General features: G+C 60.8%; 1 protein-coding gene across 1 annotated transcript; it reads right to left on the bottom strand.

Moving 5' to 3' along the window:
- Positions 1 to 154: 154 nt before the first annotated feature.
- On the bottom strand, positions 155 to 25,346 carry CELSR2 (cadherin EGF LAG seven-pass G-type receptor 2). Its single transcript, XM_012751559.3, has 34 exons — positions 21,527 to 25,346; positions 16,466 to 17,113; positions 14,324 to 14,546; positions 13,806 to 13,921; positions 13,553 to 13,641; positions 13,037 to 13,194; positions 12,465 to 12,628; positions 12,173 to 12,298; positions 11,647 to 11,813; positions 11,058 to 11,345; positions 10,798 to 10,972; positions 10,425 to 10,566; positions 10,135 to 10,255; positions 9,520 to 9,703; positions 9,243 to 9,344; positions 8,143 to 8,237; positions 7,722 to 7,931; positions 6,985 to 7,168; positions 6,741 to 6,869; positions 6,469 to 6,649; positions 6,189 to 6,356; positions 5,958 to 6,084; positions 5,644 to 5,844; positions 5,153 to 5,327; positions 4,851 to 4,963; positions 4,613 to 4,692; positions 4,396 to 4,522; positions 4,187 to 4,309; positions 3,505 to 3,632; positions 3,182 to 3,270; positions 2,887 to 3,081; positions 2,581 to 2,751; positions 2,211 to 2,445; positions 155 to 1,868 (listed from the first exon to the last, which is right to left on the bottom strand). Exons 1-34 carry the CDS (start codon positions 24,825 to 24,827, stop codon positions 1,841 to 1,843), a joined length of 8,763 nt encoding a protein of 2,920 aa, XP_012607013.2. The 5' UTR covers positions 24,828 to 25,346; the 3' UTR covers positions 155 to 1,840.
- Between the last annotated feature and the right edge of the window lie 1,278 nt (positions 25,347 to 26,624).

The following is a 26,624-nucleotide window of genomic DNA, read 5'->3' as shown; positions in this document are numbered from 1 at the left end:
TTATCAGCCAGTTGGTATCTGAGTCCCCCTGATGAACTGGTGGGGCTTTGGGTGTGGGGGTGGGGAGCTGCCTATTCTTTTGTTTTCCAGAGACCAGGCTTCCCACCCTGTGGGAGGACAGGGTACCACACAGAAGCACATGATGACAGCACTGTACCCACACAGAACTAGTTTATTCAGTAGTATGGGGAATGAAAAAAACAACAACAAAACTCTACCATATTTACAGTAACAATCGAACTGTACAATCTGATGGTTAGTATCAAGTTAGCATCCAGCATCTTTGTATTTTTTTAAGTCAAGTCATCAGTAGTAAAAACCAGTTAAATTTTTAACCCTTTGCAGGAATTGCTGAGGGGAAAGGGCAGGGGGAGAATCCATGGCAGAAAAGCCAGAGGCCAGCCTTACAAATGAGACACAGGAACATTTTTTCCCTGTTCACGGCCTCTTTTTCTAGCCACCTGCTCCAGAAGGAAAGTCAGTGACGAGTCTGGAATACATGCTTAGAATAAATGGTGACTCAGATGAATAGCAGTTGGCAAAACCGAGGAGCGGGGAGGAGAGGTGGGGAGATGACAGCCTGGAGCAAGGGGAAGGGCGTTAGGTCCCCAAGCCAGGGCTGCTGGGACACACCCAACCTGCAATGGCCACATCAGACCCCCTGGGACAGGACACAAACCCATCCCAACACAAAAAGCAAATAAATAAATATATATTAACTCTCTCTTCACAGGGAGCTGGGATGGAGCAAGGGAGAAAGAGGAACAGGACCTGGTCCTTTGAAGAAGAGAGCCAATTCCAAGAAGGGGTTAAAAATAGAACATGTCTCAGAGGCCACAGCAGGTCAGACAAAGTGGCATTTGTCTGATTTTGGGGGTGGGTGAGTGGACACCAGAACCCAAACGTGAGACTCATGCTCAAGGCCCCTCAGGGCAGCTGGGCCAGCACTGCGTGTACTCTCCCTCCCGCCCCACCCACACAACAGCAAAGAAGCGCAACTGAACACATGACTGGCCCGCCCCATGTGCGGGGCAGGCAGGAGAAATGAAGCACTTTTGGGTCAGCAAACTGAGCAAACACCTGGGCTGGGGTGCGGCCAGAGCCCAGGAAAAGGAGAGGGGCTGGGGCAGCCCTGCCGCCCTGGGGGCACGGGCTCCCCTCAAAATGTGTTCATGCAGCATTTGGGGGTCCGGGGGCACTGAGTCCTTCTGCCCCCTCGCCGGACAGGGCTTTTCAGTTCCTGGGAGAGGAGGCACCGGCAGTTGAGGCGTGCCCTTTGCTCTGACCCCTCGCCATTCTGAGGCCTGCCCGGGTGCAGCCCACAGGGTTCGACACCCTGGGTGCGTGTGGCTTTGTCCTTTCCTTTTGGTGATGGCAAATGAGGGGCAGGCCCCCCAAGAGTCCCTCTCCTCCCAGAGGCACAGCAGATGGGAAACTGAGGAGAGGCTGGGAAGCATCCTGGGAGGTCCTATCCTCTTTGGGAAGGGAAAGGGGAGTCAATTTCCAGCGTATAAAAAAAATTAATCCCTGAAGTCATGAAGAGTGGAGATCTTTTTTTAAAATTCTTTTTTCCTCTTTTCTGAAAAACTTTATCTTGGAGATGTTGGCCCCAGGGGTCCAAAGTGCAGTGAGGGGGATGGTGGGGGAGGGAGTTGGCACTAGATGGCCTCAGGTGGGGCGGGCACCCCTCCCGGCAAGGCCCGGGCTCCTCAGATGGACGTTTCGTCGCTGCTGCTGCGGGCAGGCGATGGGGAGCGGGCAGGATAAAGCACAAGACAGGAGCGGGCATGAGCGCGGCTGGGGAGGGAGGGGGCCGCGGGCGGAGGAGCTCGGCCCGGGGTTAATGCAGGAAGTTAAAGAAGAGAAATCTGGAGAGGCAGGAAAGGAAAGTGGCAGAAAAGGCAGACAGAGGTTAGTTGGAACAGAGGAGAGAGTGAGAGCTTTCACCAGAAGAAGGAAACAGAAAAGCACCCCCAGCTCCCCATCCTCCCTCACTCTGCCCTATGCTGGGCTGCGATGCACAGGGCCAGGACAGGGTGGCCCACCCCACAGGGCACCATGGTGTGCGGGCACATTGTAGTAAGGGAGCCGGACCGCGCAGCCCATTTGTCCTCTGACTGCCGACCAGAGTGGCCTGGGGGGGCCTGGGGGCAGCTCTGGGGGCAGCTCTGCAGGGCTGCACCCTGTCCCGCCCACCCAGCCACACTCACTCGGAGCCTGACGAGTCCTCATCCACCGTGCCTGCCTTGATGCTCATGGCGATGGGCATGACCCCGTTCAGCTGCTCCTGGAGACTCTGCCGGGGCGGTGGGCGGGGAGGGGGCCCACCCCGGCTGCCCTCACTCGCTGAGGAGCCCCGGGAAGACGCTGTGCCCTGCTCCAGGGGTAGCCGTAGGAGGCTGCTCTTCTCGCTGATGGTGGGTAGACACTTCTTCTTGAGGATGCCTGTGGAAGGCAGGCGCTATAACACGTAGGCGGAAGGAGCAGGGGGCTGTCCTAGAAAGCCAGCAGCCATGGGGTGGGATGTGGGGCATGAGGTTGCTAACTGGGACAGTGTGCAGCTGGGGGTGCCCCACTCACCTTTGTGAGGCTGGGCAGAAGAGCCTGGAAGGAGGCCCAAGGACCCCTCCCGAGACAGGGCATCTCCATTCTCCCGTGGCCGCTCCTCAGGAGCCCTACTGCCACCACTCTCCTTTCCTGTGGTCCCAAAGTCTCCCGGCCAGGGGGTCTTCCCAGGCCCTGGGCCCCCATCTGGCAGGGAAAGGAAGTAGATGAGGCCCAGAGGGCAGAGGGCAAGGAGAGTCACCACTCTAGCCTGCTGCTCAAGAACTCCAGGCCTCTGCCCTCCCAGCAGCCCAAAATGCCACAGCCCCGGTGCTGGCCCACCCTTGGGGGTACTGTGCAGGGGCAGTCTCTCAGCTCCAGGCCCCAGCAGGCTATCCCAGCCCTGCTCTCCAGGGAAGGCAGCCTCCTCCTCCTCTTCCTCTTCCTCCTCCTCACTGTCTGAGGAGTGGGTGGAGGCATAGGAGCCACTCTGGTCATCCTCCAAGGACAGGTCACTGTCGGAGTCTGTGTCAGGATCTGGAAAGCCAGGAAGAGATCACAGCCAGCCCACCCACCTCTACCCACCCTCAGCGAAAGCCAGCTGCCCCACTGGGCAGCCAGGGTCTTCCGTCCTCACCATGCTGTTGGTCTTGACCTTCTAGGAACAGGCTGCTTGGGTCCCCCAGGCCAGGGGGCCCTTGGCCAGGGTTCAGTGTGGACTCCTCCCTAGGAAGACAAGACCATGCTGGAGGGGTCAGCTTGGCTCCTTGCCCAGAATCCCATTCTCTTCTCTCCTCTGGGATCCTGGTCCCTGCCTTGGGTCCCTTGATGCTTCTAATTCAAGCTACCACCAGTATCAGCCACAGTATGTGCTACTCAGCTCCCAGCAGCTGGCTGGCCTGGGTCCAGCAGGCATGGTCCTCTCCTCCCCTCCTCAGCCCTCCCATCCCCAGGGTTCACCTCAGCAAGAAGGGGATGTAGCTGGGCTGACTCTTGCCCGAGCGGCTGGCGCTGTGCAGAGAGCCGGCTGAGTCTCCATAGGGCTGGTACAGCTGCCCGTCTGCGTAGGGGCTGGGGCAGTTGTAGGACTAGGCAGGGAACAGAGAAGTTGGTCAGTGGGGGAGCAGGAAGGGATAGCCCAGGCTGGGAAGTGGAATGGTGGAGGGAACGTGCCCTAAGTTCTACCTCCCATATGGCCAGGTCTGAAAGACAGGGCCCCACATCTCTGCTGCCCCATAGTGGGGTCTGGCAGTAGTCATAGCTCCACCTTAGCTGTGCCAGCCCTGCACACCCCAAGTACCCTGCATTTGCTGTATAAGAGCTTTTTGGTAAAAGACAGTACCAGGAGTTGTCTCCTAAGAGTATCCTGGGAGACAGGAAATGTATCAAAATTCATGAGAGAGTGTCAGGTGTGGGGTATTCACTACTTGATTACCTTCTCCAGCCCCATCTCCCACAAAACCCTACACCCTGCATGGTCTCCTCCCCAGGCCACACATGCCATTTCACCACTCCTCTTCCTTCCAAGGAGGGATGGAGGGATGGAGACAAGGAAGGAGGAGAGTGGGCAAGAGTACAGAGAACAGGCTCCTTGGGCCTCTGGCCTCCCCATACCCCTCCGCCTCTCTCCTAGCTCCCTCACCGAGGTCAGGGTGGACTTGGTGGTCAGAGCAGGGTCAGGGCTGGGCTTGCGGCTGCAGGCAAACTTGAGTGCTCTCCGGACCTCCTTGCTGAGCACCACATAGGAGAGGAAGATGAAGGGGCCCTGGAAGGCAAGAGGCAGCAACAGTCTGAGCATACTCAGGCACCCCACAGCCATGCTTGCCCCTCTCCATGGGCCAGGGCAGGTACCTGGATGCAATTGCAGGCAGCAAAGAGGTAGTGGAAGAGGAGGGTGTCACTGTTGACGGACAGCAGCGCCAGCAGCCACGTGGCGCTCAGCAGCAGCAGGACAGCGAAGGAGGGCCGCAGGCCCAAGCTGGGGAGCGGGACAGACTGTGAGTCTTGGCCACGAGGCCTCCCACACTGGTGCCCGCCTACTGCCCAGGCAGCCCCACCCCATACTCACACAGGGCCTTTCTTCTCAAAGCCCTGTCGCTGAGCAGCACAGGAGGCCCGGGCCGCCAGGATGTACAGGAAGACACTCATCTAGGCAAGGGAGAGAGGGGATCACCAGGGCACAGACAGCTTGTACCCCACTGCATAGGGCCCTGCAGCCTCATAGATCCCTTTAGGATCCTGTTTGTAAAGGGGATCCTGAGGACACCCTCAGTCTGCTCACCCCCAACCCACTTCCTAGCACTTACCGAGACAGCAAAAGCTACTGGGCCAGCAAAACTCCAGATGAGTGTATCATAGATGGAGAGCCAACAAAAGTCAGGGTTCCCATAGCCCTCAGGATCCAAGCCCACAGCTAGACCTGGGAGTGTGGAGACAGGGGAAGGGGGATCAGGGGCCTGGGAAACAGGGCTGTAGGCAGGGAGGCTCAGTGGGCCAGGCAGGGAGCATGGAGAAGGGTTCCACCCACCATCTGCCCATGCTGTCTTCTCCAGGAAGGGGACCAGCCCCTGGGGTGGGGGCGGCAGGGCCTGGGATGGGGGTGGGGTACCTGTGATGAAGGCGGGCACGCCCCAGCCCAGCATGTAGTAGAAACGCATGGGGCCAGCATTGACGTCGCGCACCTCAGTGAGCGCCCGGTACAGGTGCAAGGCCTCCAGCAGAGCCCAGGAGAAGGCGCAGAGGTACAGGAAGTGCAGCAGGATGGCGATGACTGTGCAGGCAAACTGCAGGCCCAGGCCACACTGGGTCAGTGCCCGGGGCACACCCAGAGCTTGGGCTCTGCTTCAGCTCGTGCAGGGGAGCAGGGCCTGAGTGTCGAGAGCTACTTTGGGAAGTCTGGGCCAGGGGGCCTCTGGGATGCTGGGGGATTCAGGGGGAGCTGGAGAAGAGGACACCGTGGGCCAGGCGCTGGGCTGGGCTCCTTACCAGCGTTAATGCTGCAGGAGCAGGGATTGCAAGTGGGGGCTGGGGAAGGGACCCTGAGGGAACCTGAGAGCGCTGGAAGTTGGGGAAGGAGTCTGGGCGGTAGGGGCTTCTTACAGGCAGGTCAGCCTGGTTGATTCCTAGGAGGAAGACCAACTGAGCCAGGCCCAGGGCGGCCGTCAGGTTCCGTCGGATGCCGTGTTGGTTGGAGCGCAGGGCACGCAGGAGAGTAAGGAAGCAGAAGGTGAGCAGCAGGGCAGCCAAGGTGACCCCTAGAGCCACATATGTCAGTGTCTTCAGTGGCAGGATCTCCCCATTCTGCAGGGTGGGTGGCAGGGGGCCGAGGAATTAGGAAGGGCAGGGTCTGAGTGCCCAGCCCAGTGCCCTGGGCTCCCACCCACAGCTCCGCGGCCATCCCCGGTGGGTCCAACCTCCCGCCGGGACACGTCCATGAGCACGGCAAAGCTTGTCATGTGGTTGCACTGGCAGCTGACATGGCTCTCGTTGCGAAAGACGACTTCGCAGCCTCGGGCTGACCAGCCGCCTGTGCCGCTGACCCTGCATGAGGAAGGCAGGGTCAGGGAGACAAGGATGGTGAGCAGGGACGCTCAGGGGCTGGGCTTTCGGCCTAAGCCTTGGGGGTGAAGGCAGCGCAGGCTCACAGGATGGAATGGTTCCAGAAGACACAGATGGGCTTGGTCCGCTCCTCCGTCTCCAGCAGCCGGAACTGCACCGTGACCGGCTTGTCCAGGGCACGGGGCAGCAGCTCCTCATCGTCATGGACGCTGATGCTCACCACGGGCGTGTTGATGACCGGGCGTTTGGGGACTCTGAGGCGGGCAGATGCACAGACTGGGAGATGCTCCCCCAGACCCCCTCTGTGCCTCAGCATACACCTGCCAACACACGTCCCCATCCATCCCTTGTCCCCTAGACACTGACCTCAGGCTGCGCTTGTCCGGGTCGTAGTTGTGGGGCAGTAGCCCAGCCAGGGTGCGGTAGATGATAACGCTGGCCACAGCCTCGCCCTGGTTCAGCTCCGGGTGACGCCGCTGCCGCCGTGCCAGCTCTTCCAGCTCCTGGGCCTCTCCGGGGCCCGCAGGCCTGACCACAGGCGGCATCTCTGGGAGCAGAACACTGTCACACTCAGCTGGGGCCTGCCCTCTGTGGGGTCTGCACAGATCCCCAGGACCTGGCCCTTGGCCCCCACTGACCTCTGAAGACAGACTCAGGCAGAATGACTGTCGTCTCAAGGTCCGGGGGCCGCTCCCCACGCAGCGCCTCATAGCGGGGCAGCTTGGCCCCAGCGAAGTTCCCCTTGTCCAAGCGCACTACAGAGATGACTAGGGAGGGGGACGGTCACAGGGTGGACATGGTGAGGCAGGCAGGCCCTGAGATGGCCGCCCTTGAGGGGGGCTCTCTCCACAAACCCCTCCCGGACCTGGGTGCCAGCCTCACCAATGTTGGGCGTGACAATGGTGAAGGGGCTTAGGTAGGTGTGCCGCATGTTCTGGGCCAGGGCGCTGGCGTAGGCCTCATAGTGCTGGAGCAGCCAGGCGGTGCCACCCTCTGTCTGCTGGATCAGCTCCCAGTGCCGCTTGTTGGCTGCGTCCAGGAGGGCACTGCCCACCCGCAGCAGATTCTGGGGTGGGCGTGGTCACAGTGGGTGTGCTCGCAGCCCACACCTGTCATCCCCGCCCCCAAGCCCCCGCCTGTGCCCAGACCAGTCTGCGCTCCCCACCCATCATGCCCGTCCCTCAGCACTCACCACTGCCACCCCTGGGAAGCCCCCTGGGCCACACTGCCCGCCCGGTCACCGGATACTGGGCCTCTAACCTTCCTCCCTACTCTAAATAAGAGCTTCCCAGCCCCTGTGCCTGGACCCACACAGATGTCCTGAGGAACTGCTCCTCCCAGCCCTTGTCACAGTGGGCAGGCCTCTGCTCTGGGTCAGACCATGTCCCATACGATCGTTATTTCCTATGGGCACCTTGACACGGAAATGGTTGGGAGAGGTGCTCTAAATCCCCGAGTGCAGGGCCATGGCTCGCGGGATCTCACAGAGGCCTCGCGCCAGGTGGGAACTCCCCGAGGGTGAGGTAGGGAGCGCCCCACTCTTCCCCCAGGTCTCCAGGAGCAGGCTCACTCACCGTGACCCCCACCTAACAGCCAGCCCAGCCTCCTCCAAGCCCCACCTCGGTGAAGTGCACATCCTGCGTGGCAGACAGCCCGAAGCCCCGCTGGGCGCTCTCGTGGGCCAGCAGCCGCGTGGCCAGCTGGTAGGCCACCTTGACGTCACTGCCAAAGTAGCCGGCTGTGTGCTGTGTGGCGTTGCGCAGCAGCAGCGCCAGCCGCTGGGAGCGCCCCGAGTCCAGGCCCGACTCGTTCCGCTGCAGCCGCTCAGCCTGGACGGAAGGGTGGAGGGCAGGGGTCAGCGCAGCAGGGCAGGATTAGAACTCGAGAGCAAAGGAGAGAGACGGCCTCTCCAGGTGGGGCCCCAGGAACACAGAGGCTGGGATTTCACAATCCCTTTTCTCAAAGATGGCAGTGGGGACTAGTGAGCTCTGGGTGGGCGAGAAGGGAGAGGGAGGAGATGGAGATGAAGGGTCCACTTACAAAGCCCTTCAGCTCTGAGAAGGTGACTGACGTGCAGTTGAAGAGGTTTGGGGGCAGCCAGCCCCTGTGCTCATCACAGTGGCGCACAGCGGTCCCTGAGGGAAGGAAACCCAGAGGGCTGCACTCAGGGAGACACATAGGACACAGGGGACACCCCTGAGACCTGGCTGAGGGGGCCAGCACCTCCTGGGCCAGAGGCAGCAGACAAATAAGAGCTGTGCCCTCTCGCAGCCCAGGTAAAAGAGGAAGACAGGTGTATGGAACACTAGAGCCAAAAATCTCTGCAAGACCGGTCTAAGCAGGGCTATGGGAGCATGGGGCATAGGGCCTCCTTGAGTCCCCACCTGTGCTCTCTGCCACTCCCTGCCTATGAATGCTGCTCATTGCCAATCCAAGGGGCCAGCACCAGCCCCCATTGTGGGGCTGGGTCCCCTGGGATAGCACCCAACACCCCTACTCCCCAGACTTGCTGGTGGCATAACTCCAGTACTAGGTGGTGAGCTGAGAATGCAAACCCTGTGTGATTCATCTTTGAAACTCTAGCACCCAACCCTCTGCACCTGTGCAGAGCACAATGCAGGTTTTTCAGCTATTTTTAGAGACTGGGTCTTGCTCTGTTGCCCAGGCTGGAATGCAGTGGCGTGATCATAGCTCACTGCAGCCTCAAACTCCTGGGCTCAAGTAATTCTCCTGCCTCAGCCTCCCGAGTAGCTGGGACTACAGGTGCATGCCACCACACCCGGCTAATTTTTCTATTTTTTGTAGAGACAGGGTTTCACTATGTTGCCCAGACTGGTCTCAAACTTCTGGCCTCAAGTGATCCTCCCACCTCAGCCTCCCAAAGTATTGGGATTACAGGCATGAGCCACTGCACCTACCCATTTTTCAGCATTTTTGTTAAGAGTCTGAGATGTAGATGTGCCTGGGCCACCTTGGGAGAGGGGGAAACAGTGAGCCAAGAAAGGTGGGACATGGAGTCTCCAGGACTTAGAGGCCAGAAAGCAGGGTCCCAGGATCTGCAGCCAGGAGCTTCCTGCCCTCACCACACTGATGGCAAAGGCGACATCCTCAATATCACACCTGGGGCCTCCAGCACCTACCAAAGGAGCCTCTGGGGCAGGGGGCAGCAGCAGGCAGCCCGAAGCGAGTACGGGGCCACCAGATCCCAGCCTCAGTCGCCCGTGGGCAGCTGTCATAATTCACTGCAGGGAAGAACACACAGTCACCCTGGAGCAGCTCCCCATCTGCAGCTCTGCCCGGGGCCCCCAACCCTCCCCCAGGCTCCTCAGGCTTTTGCCCAGCCCCTCCTGGCTTCCCTGGGATGCTGCTACCTGGCGCACAGTGGGGAGGGCTGCCCACCCATGCCAGGAGCCCCACCTTCACAGCCATTGGTGGTGACCTCAGCAAAAGGGTTGTCACAGCGGTCGCACTGGCGCCCAATGACACCTGGCTTGCACGGACACTGGCCGTCCTCCGGGTCACAGACTCGGGACAAAGAGCCTGTGGGGTAGCAGTCACACAGGAGGCAGGTGGGGCTGCCAGGGGGCCGGTAGTGGTTCTCCTGGGAGAGAGGAGGGAGGAAGGGTGTCACTGGCTAAGGCTCTCTGCCCTGGATGCTCATGGAGCCTTTCAGCTGTGGCCCCTCTAGAGAGAGGCTCCCTGATCTCTGGTCCCATCAAGAGTGGTATTCAAAATATTTAACAACTGGCAATGATTTGGAACTGAACCCATTGGTGAGATGCCGGGCAATCAGAACAGGCTACAAACAACCTCTACAGAGGGCCCAGCGCTCACCGGTTACATGTTGGTCCTCATTGCCCCTGCACCCCAGACACATGAAGACAAATAGCCACTTGCCCTGCCCATTAGAGCACAGGCACACAGCCTTCAGCTCTCTGCACGAAGGCCCATCTCCACTGCCTCCCTCTGGGGCCCCAGAGGTGTAGACAGAGGCCCAGGCAGCCATGGTAGAGGCTTGGTCAGGGGTGTCACCTTGCAGTGGCACTCGCCGCTGGTCTTGTTACAGTCTGGGTCGAAGCCTTTGCTGACATCACAGTTACACGGGCCACATGTGGGATGTCCCCACCAGCCACGGGGACAAGGTTGGTCAATCCTGCAGAGAGAGGCCCAGGCAGGAGTGAGCTCCCTCTGCCACACAGATTAGCTACGTGTGGCCCTTCTGACCCTGGCCATAGGTCAGCAAGGCTTTCGGGGCTCTGAGGGACACACTGAGATGAGCTGCAGCCACTGGGACCTGCTGCTGCATGCTCTGGTCCACTTACCTGGTCTCACAGTATGGCCCAAGGTAATTTGGGGGACACTCGCAGGTATAGCCATGGGGGGCACTGGGTTTGCGGGTACACACAGACTGGTGCTCACATGGGTTCAGGTCACATACGTTCGTACAGTTGTCACCATAGTAACCTGGGACCACAAGAACCAGAAAGGCTCAATCCTCACCCTGCTCTGGCACTGTCTTCCCTCAAACCCACCTTTAATCTACTTCCTTCCACCAGACCAGCAGATTGTAGCTTTGCAGTGTAGGAGACTAAGGCTCACAGAGGTGATATGATTGGCCCCAGGTCATACAGCAGAGCCACAGTGAGACCCCAGGCACTAGCTAACCTACCCCACAGCCCTGGGTCCCTAGCATACCTGGATCACAGCTGCAGGAATAGCTGTCCCAGTCGTTGCTGCAATAGCTGTTGGCAGGACACGGGTTCGAGTCACAGGGGTCTGGCAGGCTACAGCCTGGCTCCACGTTGATGCTCTCCCCACGGCTGGGATCCAGACTGCTAATACCCTCAGGGGTCTCGCTTACCCGCACGCCCTAGAGGGACAGGGCCAGTGTCGGCCATCAGTGGAGCGGGGCTCCAGGTGGCGGTGGGGATGGCAGGGCCAGGGAGGTTGCTCACCTGCAAACAGCCCCGGAAGCCACGGGCCACACTGCTGGCTGGCCCAGGCACTCCGCCCACCGTAATGTTGCTCAGGTGCAGCCCATGTAGCCGGGGGCCCAGGTTTCCCTCTGCTTTCTGCTGCCCATAGTCCAAGGACAGGATGGCATGGCCAGGGCCCCCGCTGGCTCCCAGTGCCAGCTGTGCATGGTGCCAGTCGCCATCATTGGCCCGGCCTGGCTCCAGCCGGAGAGATGAGGCCTGGAGCCCTGTGCCCTCCACGCTCAGCACCACGTGTCCGTCCCGCAGCTGGCACCAGGAGGACAAAAAGAAGGGTCAGCAGATTGCCTTAGTCACTCTTCTTCCAGCCCACTGTCCCCCTTCCTGGACCACCAAGCCTAACATGCTGCCCCACTGGGGCCACAGAGAAAATTGGGCCTATTTCTCTCATGCCCAATAGGTGGCAGCATTGACCTACCAAACTAATCCAGCCGCCTCTCTATCCAACCCTCCCCCAACACACACCCCCAGCCACCTCTGTCCAAACCCTGCAGGCTACTGTAGCCAGGCCAGGCCAAGGCCTGCCTGCCCCCACCTCTCCCTGCATCACCTGCAGGGTGATGGTGCTGCGCCCCCTGGTGACGGCCTGCAGCAGGACACCGTCGGCCTGGCGTGTGCGGAACATGAGGCTGAGGTGCCAGGGCTGGGAGATGGGCAGTGAGAGGCCATGCCAGGCCACCAGGCTGCTACCCAGGAAGTGCTGTGGATTGGCCATTTCTGGGGAGGCAGATAAAGGCAGGCTCTGAAGGGCGGAGCCGCAGAGTGCCCCAGGGGCCATGATGCCCCAGTAGTGGCTCCACTGGAAGCAGGGCACTGCCTACCTAGCGCCCACTCCCTCATCAGCCCCGCCCTCCAGAGCACTGACCTGCCCTGGGCCCGCCCCGCCCTGTGCCCAGGCCTGCCTCTGACTGGGCCCTTTGTCTCCTGTGCTGCCCTCTCGGGGCACTGCCCAGACACGCTCTTCCACCCACAGCCCAGCTCAGTGCAGCCCTGCCCACGGCCTGCCCCGGCCCTGCCAGCATTCCCAGACTGTTGGCAGCACCCAGACCTCAGCCACTGATGGCTGCCTCTCCTACCCTGGGCACAGCTCTTGCCCCCAAAGCCCAGGGGGCACTCGCAGCTGAATGTGTCCCACTGGTTCACGCAGGTGCCTCCATTATGGCAAGTGTTGCTGTCACACACGTTCTTCTTGGCAGGGCAGCCTGGAATGGAGGGAAGGGGGCTCAGTGGTCCCAGGCTGGGCTGCCAAAGAGAAAACCTGTGGCAGTAGCTAGAGAGGGCTTTGAGATCCCCTGTTCTGGTGTCCCCACACCAGGCACGGCCTCTGTCTCTGGGCTCCCAGCCTTGTCCCACCCCTAGCCCCCATACCAGGCACAGTGCCATTGTTGGCAATGAAGTCGGCCATGTCCACGTGCCGGCTGTCCACCTGCAGGTTCCTCATGCAGCCCACGAAGTGCCGCATTCGGACAGGGAAGCTCTCAGGCAGGTCAGGCACCCCACCCAGCAGCAGGGGCCCTGTCAGATCCAGGGACCTGGAGGGGCAGAAAGGGAAGGAGGTGACCATGAGGAAGGGTTGGGAGCTTCTGGCGCTCCTCTTTCCTTATGCCCTGTCACCAGGCCAGGGAGAGGAAGGGCCTAGGCAGGAGAAGAGCCAAGGGACCCTACAGGGTAGCACCAAGGGAAGGAGAGTCACTTCCAACCCGGAGCTGCTCTTGTCTCATACCCACGCCCTTCCCAGACCGCCCCCACAAGGCCTTGCTCTAATCCCACGATCCTGACCCCTCCCCAAGACGGAGCAGGGCCTAAGGGACCCAAGGTGAGGGAGGGCCCCCATCTAGTTTGGTTCCCACATTGGAACCCCCTCAAGCCCACCCTCTCCACCTCCCCTCCCGACCTGGCCCCGCGCCTCCTCCCACCCCCCGGCCCTTTCCCCTGCTCACTTTTTGCTGCCACCCTGGGTGCCCTGTGCAGCACAGGAGTAGTTGCCCAGCACAGCGCCGAAGCGTAGGGCCACCCCTGTGTCACAGCCATCCACGGTCACCACGGCCACCTTCTGCTCGGATGGGCCCTGCGGGAGCCCTGTCTGACCCAGCAGTGGCTGAGGACAGGCAAAAACAGAGAAGGGAAAGGGTGGGCAGGAGGCCCACTAGGTTCACGGGCCAGCACACCTGTCGCACCTTTGTGTACACCCATACAGCGTGTGTACAGACAGGATTTATGTGCTTAACCACCTTCCTCAGTGTCCATCTCAGTCTGTGCCTGCCTAATGAAACAGAGGGCATGGAGCACTGCCCAGTGGGGTGGGAATGCCCCAGTGAAGTGGCAGTCCCCACCCACTTCCTTCCTGTCAGCTAGAAGTGCCACGGCCAGCCCCCTGAAGATAGCCACCCAGGTCTGGGTTAGCACCTGAGCCAGGAACAGAACCTTCCAACCCCTCTGCCCCCTCCCATACCCACCTTATTGTAGTACTTCAGCTGCACCGTGTGCCACTGGCCATCACTGACGCCTCCGGGCACAAATGGGGACACAGTGGTGGTTGACTCCCCTGGGGAAGAGACCAGGTGAGCTGGGACACCAGAGGAAGGCTGAGAATGGCATGGGTGGGGGGTGTTCATGGCTGGGGCTGGGCCTAGTTTTGGCAGGGCTTGGGGTCAGGGCTGAGATGTGGGCCTTTGGAAGATGGGCAGGGACATGGGCACCCGGGATCACCTGCAGAGAAGGTGAGCTGGACCTGCTCCTGGATCACCTCGAGGGCCACAAAGTCATGCTTCTCGTTGAAGCGCCCATTGTACAACAGCAGCCCATCTCGCTCCTTTGTGGCAAACCTGAGCAGCAGTTGGGGATGGGGGCAGGGAATGGTGCACCCACCTGGATGCTAGCACCCCAGCTGCCTCGCCAGCACCCGGTCCTACCCAGGACCCTCCAGGGGGCTGACACCTTGGCCAAGACTATGGGCCATGGGGCTTGAATGTGGAAGATGGGCCCAAACGAGAACCCTGGCATCCGGGCTTCCCACCCTGGAGGTGGGTGGGAGAAGTGACAAGCAGTCCCTGGTGGGCAAGGAAGGTCCGCTGGCAAAGTGCACAGGCAACCCCCAGAGCAGACCTGGCTCTGCCAGCAACCGGCGCCGAGCACCATCGCTGCCTGACCTCCCACTGTATCCCAGCACAGGCGCACCCCAGCCTCCCACCAGGCCCCCTCCCTCCTCCCAGCACCCAGCCACTCACGAGAGGGCCAGGGTGAAGTGGAAGCGCTGGCGCAGGCCACGAAAGGTGATGAAGGAGCGGGCAGGGAAGCTGCGCGTGGTCACCTGGCAGTAGGGCTTCTCGAAATCTCCAGATGGGCAGTCACACTTGAAACCGCCCACCAGTAGGTTGACACAGGTGCCCCCATTCTTGCAGACACCCGGGGTGCAACGGCCTGAGCGGGCACTCACCTCACAGTGCTCACCTGGGCAAGAGGAAAGGTGAGTGAGTACTAAGAACCTGAGGAGGGGAAGGGGAAGTGGAACTACCCCCCCCCCCCCCGGTGATATCTCCTATAACCTCTTGTGACCCCTATAATGCTCCCAAATCCCCTGGGCAGCCCCGCTTCCTCTCGTGTGCCCATCGTCTCTGGATCCAGGAAGCACAGCTCTTCCTGGGTGCTGGGCCTACTGTGCCATTCTCGCATCCCCCCCCACAGCAACCCTGCGAGTTCCTTGCAGCTCCTGGTCCCTTTCCTACCCCTATTTGGGCTTCATAAGTACAGGCCTGCTGGGGCCCCTGGTTGTGATGCCCAGATCCCAGTAGCCTTCAGCATCCTGCTACCCAGCAATCTTGGGGATGCTCTGGTCCCTGGCAGGAGTAAATGTGCATGGAGGGGAAGGGCCAGCAGGACAGCATGAGGGTTGTGCCAGTCCCTGCACTCCACCCCCACTCCGCTGCTGCTTTTGTCCCCGTCAGGCACCAAGATCAGTTTTCCTCCCTGGAGATGGGACCAGCTTCCACTTGGATTCATCAGGGTTATAGGGGGCAGGGGAGAGAAGCTGGGTCCTCCCAGGAATGGGGCAGAGAACTCCCACCCTGAGCCCTGGGGTCCTGACTTGAGGGCCTCTGTGCACATGGGAGATGCTGAGAGGGTGGGGAACCGAACACTGGGAGCAGACAAGGATTCAGTGGAAGAGATGAAAATCCCAGCGACATCAGATGGGAAAATCCAGCCCTTTCTCTCCCTCCCCATTCCCAGATTCTAGAGATAGGTTCTCGGCTCCTGTGCCTAGTGACTGGCTCTCGTTTCCATGGAAACTGTTGTTCGCCTACTATAAGCAACCCCCTCCATCCTCCTGGACAAAGACTCTCCTCCCCTCCCCCAAGCCCACCCCTCCCCTCCCTCCCACCCTCAGCAGCAGCAGAGAGGAGTCAAGTCTGGCAAGTTCTGGTCAGAAAGATGCAGCAGGGAAGGGAGTGGGGCCTGCCTCCTGGGGCTGGCAGAGCCAGTGGGCATGGCTGGGGAGGACAGGGAGCAGAGCTGAGGCATCTAGGGAGGAAGAGCACATGGGAAGGGGGGGCAGGGAATGTCCTGAGAAGCAGGAGCTTGAAGAGAGGGGTGAGGAGCAGAGGCAGTAGGGGTCCCAGAGAGAGGCTGGGACAGGAAGCGTACAGGCCTCGGCTCATAGGCCAACAGGGAGGCCTCCCAGCCAAGACCCTCTTTCACCAGCAACAGGCAGGAATGGAGCCATTCTGCCCAGGACTGCGCAGGGGCAGCCTGAGCATGCCTATCCCCAAACCTAAACCCCTCCGGTTTGCCCAGCTCTCATGTGCCTCCACCTAAACGCCTGAGGAGAAAAGTGCTTGCTGCAGGCCAGAACAGTAACCCAATCAGCAGCTGGGGAGACCAGGTTCTAGGCCTAGCCTCATCTCTAATCGAGATGCGAGATGAGACCTAGAGCAAGTCGCCCAAGCTCAAGTCGCCCTCAAATCAAAGCCAACACTTTCTAAGGGCCAGTTCTTTCCATGTATCAAATTAAATTAATCCTCACAACCAATTTATGACCTAAGTAGGTTCACTATCTTCATGTTAAATTACCAAGGCCCAGAAAGGTTAAGTAACTTGCTCAAGGTCACACAGCTACTGGTGGCAAAGCTGGGACACGCACCCAAGCAGACTGGCTCCGGCGCTAGCACTGACCTCAATTACTGCCGCTAGGTGTGCCCTGTGTAGTGAGGAGAGGCTCCTTGCTCTGCCTTCCTCAACGGGCTGTTGTGAAAGAGCAAGTGCCATTTATGAATGCCCCGTGTAACTAACTGTGCCTGGCCCTGGAAAGAAACGAGGGCCCCCTGTCACCTAGCCTGCTTTGTGCTTGAGACACAGAGTCTCCCTTGGCTCACCGGTGTAGCCGTCGCGGCACAGGCAGGTGTAGCCGCCCTCGCGGCTGCGGCAGCGCCCGTGGGGGCCGCAGGGCCGCGAGTAGCAGAGGTCCACCTCGGTCTCGCAGTAGTCGCCCGTGAAGCCGGGCGGGCAGCGGCAGCGCAGTCCCCCGACGGGGTGGATGGGCCGGAAGAGCACCGAGGAGGAGGCGATGAAGGGCGCGGACGAGTCGAAGCGCAGCACGGACACGCAGCGCATGTAGTTCTCGCAGGGCTCGCGCAGGCAGATGTTGTCGTCGAAGGGCAGCACGCGCTGCGCGGAGATGGCCGTCAGCAGGCTGCGGTTGAGGTACAGGCGCTCCTGCAGGTCCTCCGAGGGCAGGAAGGGGGGCCCGCCCCCGGGCCCGGGCGGCTGGCCCACCGACAGGCTCACGTTGAGGATGTGGCCGCCGGGGGCATCGGTGTCCCGCTGCACGTTGAAGACCACCACGTGGTCCGGGGGCGTGGCCAGCGTGGCCGCCACGGCTTGGATGAAGAGGCCGAGCAGTGGTGACAGGAAGCGCTCCGGAGACATGTCCTCCAGGCGCAGCGTGATGCTGTGTGTGAGCATCTCGTCAGTGATGATGGTGACCCGCAGCGCGCACTGGGCCGACACGCTGTGCACGCCATCTGCGGAGAGGCGACACAGGTCAGGACCCAGCCTGGGGTGGGCTGGCAAGCCCGGACCTGGCAGCTGTGGCCGGGCCCTGAGCAGGAGCACACGGAGGAGGGAGACGGCTCACTCCTGCACCACGCGCCAAGAAAAGCCTCCCTCCTAATTGGCAGAAAGGTGCCCAGAGAGGTCTGTCCCCTGTAGGTAAGTCACTCGTTGAGGTATCAGCCCCCATAAGTGCTTAAGGGGATGAGATTTCGGCTCTCTTGGCATACTTTCCCAAAGCCTTCTCTTGTGAAGCGCGGCAGGCCTTGCAGTGTCTGTGTACCTTCCCTGCCCAAGTCATGGCTCCTGCCCCCTTATACCAGAGTCCGAGCTGCCCGCACAGGAACCTACTTCCTCTTTTTCTTCTTTACAGGGCCCAGAGCACCCTGCGAGACCCACAGATATCCTCGCCCTGTGCCCTCAGCCTCTATGCCTCAGCACTAGGATAATCCTGACCCTGGCTGTGCTCCCAACTCCCCCACTGTGACAGGCAGGGGGAGGGAACTGGGTCAGTGGGCCACCCAGCCCCCTCCCACTGAGCCCATAGCTGCTTGGGCACGGCCCACTATCTCCATGGCAACGCCAGGCACAAAGCATTCATCCTGCCCAACTCTCCCCTCTGTTGTGGGTAGCCTGGGGGGCCCCACCCCAGGAAATCCAGCTAAGCCACCTTAACTGGTGGCAGCACCACCCACCCCTCCATGCTGGAGACAGGGTGAGTGGGGGTGGGGGAACTAGGAGCAGAGATGGAAGGGCCTGCGCAGCTCTCCACCTGAGACCCCAGGGCCCACTGGGCCAGTCTCTTCTCTAGCCATAAGGCCTTGAGCTCCTCATCACCCACTTGGCTCACCATATTAGACCCAAATGCCTGCCATACCCCGGACAGACTCACTTATAAACAGCGAAGTACTAACACAACTCGCTGGTGTCTCACTCCACCCACACTCCCTAACCTCAGAAATACCACACACACCTGAGTGCACAAACACACCGGAATGGATTCTTAGCTCCAGAATGAAAGCTGGGAGCCAAGGGGAGGAGGCAAAAGCTTGGCAGGGCTATAAAGGATGTTCATGTTTTTATTTCCTACAATGCCTTACACATAGTAGGTGTTCAGCAAACACTGAGACATAGATGGGAATCTAGTCAGTCTCCGTAGAGAAGAAATGGTCTTGAAAACACAGCGGAAGGGGCCCCGACTAGATATCAAACAGGAATGCTCACCCTAGCAGGCATGGGCAGGAGCCAGCGTCCTGGGGTGGGGTGGGAGTAGGAGAGGGATATGGGAACAGATTCTGCGTCTGTGTCATACCCACTGGAGGTGGCTGACTACACCGGCCACGGCTCAGCTGAGCCTGGGAAGGCTGCAGGCAGACACCCATCCCAGCCGCCCTCGGCCGGCTTCCCGCCTGCTCGCAGCTCTCACCAGCACGCCTGCTGTCCTCGCCCACTTCTGCTCCTCCCACTCTCGTCTTGAAGCCGCTGCACAGGCTGCTCCTTCCTACCTAGTGCACCTACACACCAGTCTGCAGTCCTCCGAGCCTTCTAACCTGCCCTAAGCTCACCTGCTCCAGGAAGCCTGCCCAGATTTATGACCTCAGGCTCTACTTTCCTCCCCTTTTTAGGCCTCCGGGCGCTCGGGTATGGTGCTGGCCCAGGCTCTGTGTACCTGGTGCCTCTGCCCAATGATTCCTTGATGGGATACTCTCTCCCAGCAGAAAGCAGCCCAAGACTCCACACACAGTGCTCCTAACTGATTAGGGGAGGAGAGGGGGCAGACAAGGCCAATCAGCAAGAGAAACTTTGCCACCCTCAGCCCTGGGAACAAACACTCCTCCCTGTGTCCCTCTCCACCGTCTCAGGCCCCGCCTGTGCCCCTCTCCCAGCATGTCTCTGTTGCTTCCCATCTGGTCCCCCATCTGTGGCCACCTGCCCCCTCTGCTATTGTCCCCATCCTCAACAGTCAACCCACCACTCTTTTCTTTGTCTCTCTCACCTCCCTTGACCTGGGTCACCCCTCAGGTGCAAAGGCAGGGTGGGAATAGGGGTGGGGGTGGACTGCCTGAGCTGTCCCCTGAATAGAAAAGAAAGAGTTGGGATGGCCTCCGACCCCAGAGAACACTACCTGTGCCCAGAGCTCAGCTCAGCCTGGAAAAGTGCCAGGTCCCAGACCGTGGCGGAATTGGGGTCCCAGCCTCTCTTCCCCAGCACATGTGCCAGTGGAGGCTGGAGGCCTGGAGGGGCTCTGCTGTTCTGGGGGCTGCCCAGGCCATGGACAGGAGCTCCTGTGTGTCCTAGCAGAGGGAAATGGAGGCAAGGGGAATTTGGGATCCAGGAGAGCCATCAGCCCAGGCTGGGGCAGCTGCAACCACAGGGAAGAGAGAGGGGGAAGACAGAGAGGCACTAACACAGAGACCAAACAGGGAAGACAAAGGCCCAGGAAAAGAGCCAGCAATGGGGAGAGGAGGAGAGAGACGTGCGGGAGCCGGGGAGAGGGCCATGGGGAGAGGCAGTTCTGAAGGGCCCCACATGGGCAGGGGCCGGAAAGAAAGAAGAGACAAAGAACAAGAGAAGGAAAACAAAGGGGCAGTGGGAGACAGTTCCCCCTCACCCCAGCCTCCCTGAACTCTGGGGGTTGCCGTGGTGACTGCCTCCAAGGGTCAGGGCCGTGGGAGAGGGTGGGGCCAGGGCTGAAAGGCCAGTGGGCTGCCCTGGGTGCTGCCCTAGCCTTCCCCTCTAGCCTAGGGAAGCCCAGACCTGGGGCTCTGCAAACCCCCAGGAGGAGACGAGAGGCTGGGTGGGTGTCCTCCTCTGCACCTGTCCCCAGTGCCTGGCCACACTCACCTAGGGCATGCTGGGGGTGGGGGACAAGAGGGAGAGGTCCTTCCCCTCCACGCCCTTCCCACTGTCTCAGGTGCCCCAGCACAGAGAGCACACACTTGGCAGACAGGAATTCCAGACTCCCACTTCCTCCTCCTGGAGGGGACACTGAAGCGCCAAGAAGCACAAAGTCTTGTCCACAGCCTCCAAAAGCTCACACTCCCTGGTTCCCATGGCCCCGTGAGGGGCGGGGCAGGAGAAGCATCTGTCCAGCCAGGATCATGCGTGGGGAGGGGACTGTGGCCACACCCTGACTCTCCCAGACTCCCTGGTGGGAGTGGGGGGCCTGCCACACTCTTCTTTCCCGCTTCCCTGACGTGTCTGAAGGCTGCCTGGAGCAGAGGTGCCCCGACCCATCCCTAGGGGTACAGCTAACAGTGGGCCCCTCATGAGGGTCCCAGTTCTTTCCAAACTTGGGGAAGGTACTCAGTACCTTGGGCCTGGTCCCTTCCTTGCTGCTACCTCTCACTCCCATAGCTGATTAAAAGAAAACAAACAGAATGCCGTTGCCACCCCTTCAACTCTCCTCCCCCAACCCTGCTGTCCTGGGAGTCTGCAGGCTGAGCGCTTGGCCAAGCAGCAGGAATTCCACAATGTGGGTCCTGTCTCAGCTCCCACACCCCTTGGACTGGTCTCTACCCACTGGAGCAGGTGCCTTGGGGTCTCTGCCCTCAAAGCCCAGCAGTCCCCTAGCTCATCCTGGTCCCCACAACCCTCCATTCCCTGAGCCTGGCCTGGTCGTAGCCAGCAAGGAAGGCCTGGCACCCTAAAAACAGCCCATGGGTGGCAAGGGGCCCAGGAGGCCTCTGCCGGCCTGTCCCTGGCTTCATTGCAGCCCCTCCCCCTCGCCAGACCCCAGACCACGGACTCTGACAGTGGGGTCTGTTTGGACAGAGACAATGAGTTCTGGCCTCACTTCCTGTGGGAGCTCTGAAGGGGAAGCCAGGCCAGGCTCTTTCTGCCTGGAGGGAAAAGAATGTGCTAGACAAAGTCCACAGCCGATTCTCCTTGCTGAGCTGAAGGGGCCAGAAGAGGACCGCAGGGTCCTGACCCCTTGGCAGGCAACCCTGTGCCCCCGTGGCCCTCAGCTCCGCCAGAGGCTGGATGAGATCACAGGAATGCCCTGATGGGCATGAAGGGTGCTGAGGGGCCTCCTGCCTCTCCTCGGCCACAGTCCTCTCCACAACACCCCACCCCACCCCCAGTCTTCCACGCGCCTTTTCTCACAATTCTTGGCAGCCACAGCCAGGGCAGCCTCACGGCACTTCCCCCACCACGTCACAGGCTGGTAGACAGGGGGCAGCCAACCGAAGCAGCCCAGCCCTGCCTGGGACAGCAGGCGGGGCCGCGTCAGCTGCCAGGATTCCTGGGGCTTCTTCCCAAGCTGGATCTTGCCCCCTCACCCCTGTGCCAGAGAGGTGGGTCAGCAGCTCCTACCACCAGCGGCTGCCCAGGCCCGCCCCAGAGGCTAGCCCCACCCCGAAGCCACCTGTGCTCTTCCTTACCTGACACCAGCACGCTCATGATGGCCTCCAGAGGCCGGTTGTTGTCCAGAGCCTGGCTCAGCCTCAGCTCTCCCGTGGAGGCATTGAGCAGGACCAGGCTGAGTTCATTCCCCCGCTCGAAGCTGTAAGTCAGGCTATCTGAGATGTCAGGGTCATGGGCAGGCACTTTGCCGATGGCACCCCCCGGGAAGCTGCTCGAGCGGTTGGTGACATAGTTGTTGAAAAGGATCTCAAAGTTGCCCAGCACTGGCGGGTTGTCATTGCGGTCAAGGAGGCGGACGTGGACTGTAGCCCGGCTCACCAGAGGAGCCGACGTGGCCTGGATGACCAGGATATATTCAGGCCGGTCCTCGTAGTCTAGGTCTACCAGGGCTGTTAGCTCCCCAGAGAAGATGTCCAGCTGGAAGACCTCGGGGATGTTGCCCTCCACAATCTGGTACATGATCTGCGCATTGGTGCCTTCGTCGGGGTCAGTGGCCGTGACCCGGGCCACAGCCAGCCCAATGGGGCTGTTCTCTTCCACAAACACATCAAACTCGTCCTGCTCAAAGACAGGTGGATTGTCATTCACATCCAACACAGTGACTGTCACTTCCATGGGCGTGCGGGCTGGGGGCATCCCCTTGTCCACCGCATATGCCCGCAAGATGTACTGGGCCACGTTCTCGCGATCTAGCCTTCGCAGTGTTCGCACAATGCCTGACGTGGACTCTACAATAAAGTCACCGTCTCCATCATCGCCTCCTTGAAAGGTGTAGAAGACCCTGCCATTGAGGCCAGAATCACGATCCGTGGCTGAGATCTGCAGGACGCTGGTGAAGGGGGGCACGTCTTCATAGACGCTGCCCTGGTAGGAGTCCCGCAGGAACTGAGGGGCATTGTCATTCACGTCGTTCACCAGGATCTCCAGGTAGGTGGTGTCAGACTTCTGGGGAATGCCATTGTCCCGAGCAGTGATGGCCAGGGTATAAGACACCTGGTCTTCATAGTCCAGCTCAGCCTGAGTGGTGACAGCTCCCGTGTCTGCATCAATGCGGAACTGGGGGATGCTGTCCTCCATAAAGTAGGTGATGCGGGCATTCTCACCTGTGTCCTCATCCGTGGCACTGATCAGCACCACTGTGGTGCCTGCTGGCCGGTCCTCGTTAACATTCACTGTATAGTGGGAGCTCTGAAAGACGGGACGATGGGTGTTGGCATCAGTGACATTCACCACGATCTGTGCTGTGTCCTGCCTCGTGCCATCAGAGGCAGTAACAGCCAGCACATACTGCCGCTCAAGTTTGTAGTCCAGTGGCAGGGCAAGGGATACCAGCCCACCACCACTTTGACTGGTGATGGAGAAGCGGTTGCGGGTGTTGCCACTGGTGATCTGGTAGGTGATGACACTATGGGCATCACGGTCCACGGCTGACACCGTCACCACACTGGTGCCCACAGCTGCATCCTCATTGAGCCGAACTGTGTACTCTGGTTGGGTAAAGGTCGGGTTGTTGTCATTGACATCCAGGATGGTCACACTGACACTGGCTGAGGCAGTGAGCGCTGGGGTGCCATGGTCTCGGGCTTCTACCCCAAAGCTGTAGAAATCAACCTCCTCCCGGTCCAGCTCAGCAGCCACAGAGATCCAGCCTGTGCCATTGTTGATGGCGAAGGGGAAGTCATGCCCGACCCCTGCAAGGCGGTATTCCAGGCGGGCATTGTCACCAGCATCAGCGTCAATGGCCTGGACATGAAGAACCAGGTAGCCTAAGGGGACACTCTCCAGGACAGTAGCCTGGAAGGGGGTGCTGACGAATATAGGGGCATTGTCATTTATATCCAGGACCTGCACTGTCACCAAGCCAGAGACGTTGGAGAGTGGGGGGCGGCCGCCATCCTGTGCCCGCACTCGTAGTGTGTACTCCTTGGTGGTCTCATAGTCAAGAGGACTCACCACATCCAAAGCCCCAGTCTGGGCATCCAGATAAAACTGTCCCCGAGCATTGCCACTCATGATGCTGTAGTGCACCAGGGCATTGCTGCCCTTGTCTCGATCTGAGGCCGTGACCCGGAGTACTGGAGCCCCTGGGGTCACATCCTCCCGAACCTGGACCACATAGCGCTTCTCACTAAACTGGGGGGCATTGTCATTGTCATCCTCCACAGATAGGAAAACAGCAGCAGTGGCACTCCGTGGGCCCGGGTCCCGACCCTGGTCACTTGCCTCCACCGTCAACTGGTAGGATTCCACCTCTTCTCGATCCACAGGGCCACGGGTCCGGATAACCCCAGAGCGAGGGTCAATCTCAAAGACTTCAGAGGGGCTGCCCCCAGGCCCCTCCAGCAGGCGGTAGAGAATGTTGGCATTGGGAGGGGCATCACCATCTGTGGCCCTGACAGTGAGTACCTCATAGCCAACCTCCAGGTTCTCCCTGAGGCTCTCCTTGTACTCCTGCTGCTCAAAAACAGGGTCATGATCGTTGGTGTCAGTAACCAAGATGGTGAGCGTGGCCAGGGCACTTCGTCGGGGCATGCCGTGGTCCTGCGCTGTGACCCTAAAGACGTGGGTGCTCTTGGTCTCTCGGTCCAGCTCCTCAGCTGTGGTTACAGCACCAGTGATTGGATCCAGGGAGAAGAAATGGTTGGAGCGGCTATCAAAGAGGGCGTCCATGGTGTACTCAAGCCGACCTGCCTCACCCTCATCTGGGTCAATGGCCCTCAGGGATGCAACAGGAGTACCTGCCGGCTGGTTCTCAGGCACTGTGGCCTGGTAGCTTGGAGGCTGGAACTGAGGGGCTGTATTTACATTCCTCTTCCGACGCCCTCCTGTGGACTCTCCTGGTGACCCTACCCCTGCCCTGATTCCTGGGGCCTGTGCCAGCTTGCAGGACTGGCATCTGAGCTGTGGGGCCTTTAAGCATGGGTGCTCCTGGGGCAGAGTGAGTTTGCCCTGTGGGGAAAGGTGGCCTCCAATGCCCAGGAGACGACAGCTCCAGGGGCAGCCTTCAGGGGCTGGTGGCAGGGGGATATGGGCCCCGGATTCTGGACACCAAATCCTCAGGCCATCGTGGTGGGGCACCAGGTGGCCAGTCAGCTCAGTCCCCGTATCCCTGCAGCGGCTGGTGTAGAGCCAGAGGTTCGAGGCCGAGGCTGGACAGAGCCAGCCCACGGGGTTGCAGGCCCCCGAGGAGCCGCGTCCCCCAGACCCCAAGGAACGACAGGGCCCGACTTGATCTCCCAGTAGTGGCGGCAGCAGCAGCAGTAGCAGCAGCGGCGGCAGCGGCGTTGGGAGGGGGGCGCCGGTGGCCGGGCTCCGCATCTCTCCCCGCTCCCGGCCGGCCGGGTCAACAGCGGCGGCCGCTCCTCCTCCGGCTTCTGCCGGCCCCAAAGCGCCTCATGCCCGGGCCGAGGCGCCGGTCCCCGGGGGCCACCCGTACGCCCAGCGGGGCCTGCGCCTAGATGGCTCGGCGGGGCCCCGCGCTGCGCCCCAAGACGCGCCTGGGCTCCCACCGCTCCCAGAGCCGGGCCCGCTCCCGGGTCACCCTGACCCCCGCAGCCTGCCGCCGCGCCTCCACCTGTGCTCCAGGCACTCGCCACCTGCGCCCGCGGGCCCCGCGGCGCCCGTGGCCTGGCCGGCCCCCGGCCCCCTCCGCCCAGTGGGATCGCCCACCTGCGCCCGCGTAGCTGCTCGCCCCGACCCCGGCCCGGCCCCGGCGGCCCACGACGGTCTTGCGCCGCCGCTCGTGCCCTAGGTCCCCGCCGCGGCTGCTGCCTGTCGCCGCGGCCCCGGGCCCAGCCCCGCGTTCCCTCGCCTCCCCGGCGGGCGGGCGAGCTCTGCAGAGCGGCGGCGGCGGCGGCGGCTCATTACCATAGACCTGCTCGCGCCGCCGCCGTCTTAAAGCGGCAACGCCGGCCGCGCAGAAGGAGGTGGGCCCCACCCAGCGCCCTCCTCCGCAGATGCGCTATGATTCCCGCCAGCTGCACCCTCCATCCCAATTCTCCCAGGCCTGGCCCGAGGCCGGTGCCAGGCCCCTACCACAGCCTAGAGAGGAACTAAAAATCGGAAGCCTGGCAGCAAATGATAATAATGGTGGGAGTACCCTAAGTATGCTTTCGAGGTTTTCAAAACATTTTGGAGGGCTCTCAGAGGCGACAGTCTCACCTCATACCAGTCACAAGAGTCTTCATTGCTGCCCCATCCCACAAGTCCCAGGTCAGACTGAGCTAAAGGACCCTGCTCAATACCATAAAGCCTCTCCCAATCCCAGAGAGACACCCTACAGTGAGGTCCTGATGCACACGCCCCACACCAGCTGGGCTGTGGTCTGACCAGGACGTCCGCTGGGGTCCTGCTGCTGGGAACAACGACCCAGTCTCATTTGGGACACAGTGTGAGCTTTTCAGGGGTAGGTAAGCAGGAGCATCAAACAGCTAGAAGCCAGTTGGTATATATATGCTAATATTACTGGACCCAGAAGCCAGCTGGGGTGGAGCCAGGCCCCAACACAGGCTTCCTGGGTCCAGACAAGTGGCTGGCACTGCAGCCTGCTGTCTGGAGAAATGGCCTCTGGGCCCCCACCACCTCGGACCAATATCCAGCGGCGGCCCCTCCTCCCAGCAAACAGGCAATGGGGCTCCTGAGCCTCCACCCAGCGCAAGCCCGTGGACCTTCCACTTGAGAGGGTGTGTGGGACTCCAGGAGTCCTCAGAGAGGCTGGGACATGAGACTGGCCTGAGAAGAGCCAGGCAGGGGAGGTGGAGGGCAACCCAGGAAGGGCTTCCCCCTTCACACCCAGGAACAGCCAGGGGGTGGGGCCCCTGGTGTGAGAGCTGGCAGGGGAGGGGGAGGCCTGAGCTTCCAGCACCCCCACCCCTAGCTGTGTGACCATGGTCAGAGTCTGTGCCTCACTGCCCCTTCTGTAAAATGAGGGGATTGAATGAAGTTAATGCTTCTCGAAAGTGTCTTTAGCAGTAGAGTCCTTTTTTCAAAGGAAATCTGAAGTAGAAGGCCTGAATATACAACAGACGAGCGGTGCTGCTGGGTTGGCGTGGGGAGTCAGGGCTTGCCCGTCCCCACTGCTCCCCCAACAGGGAAATCCCTGGGCTGTTCTGTGGA

Source organism: Microcebus murinus, chromosome 2, assembly GCF_040939455.1.
Source record: "Microcebus murinus isolate Inina chromosome 2, M.murinus_Inina_mat1.0, whole genome shotgun sequence".
Lineage (NCBI taxonomy): Eukaryota > Metazoa > Chordata > Mammalia > Primates > Cheirogaleidae > Microcebus > Microcebus murinus.
The sequence above is the reverse complement of the archived record's forward strand: the minus strand, read 5'-3'. Positions and strand labels throughout refer to the sequence as shown.

Bases quoted from the DNA above. Each gene is read 5' to 3' on its own strand.
- CELSR2 (XM_012751559.3), bottom strand. From the start codon at position 24,827: ATGCGGAGCCCGGCCACCGGCGCCCCCCTCCCAACGCCGCTGCCGCCG. The intron at 4,523-4,612 runs GTGAGTATGGGG...CCCGCTCCCCAG, and splicing joins TTTGAGAAGAAAGGCCCTGT to CTTGGGCCTGCGGCCCTCCT. The intron at 2,752-2,886 runs GTGGGCCAGCAC...TTTCCCTGCCAG, and splicing joins CCTGCACAGTACCCCCAAGG to ATGGGGGCCCAGGGCCTGGG.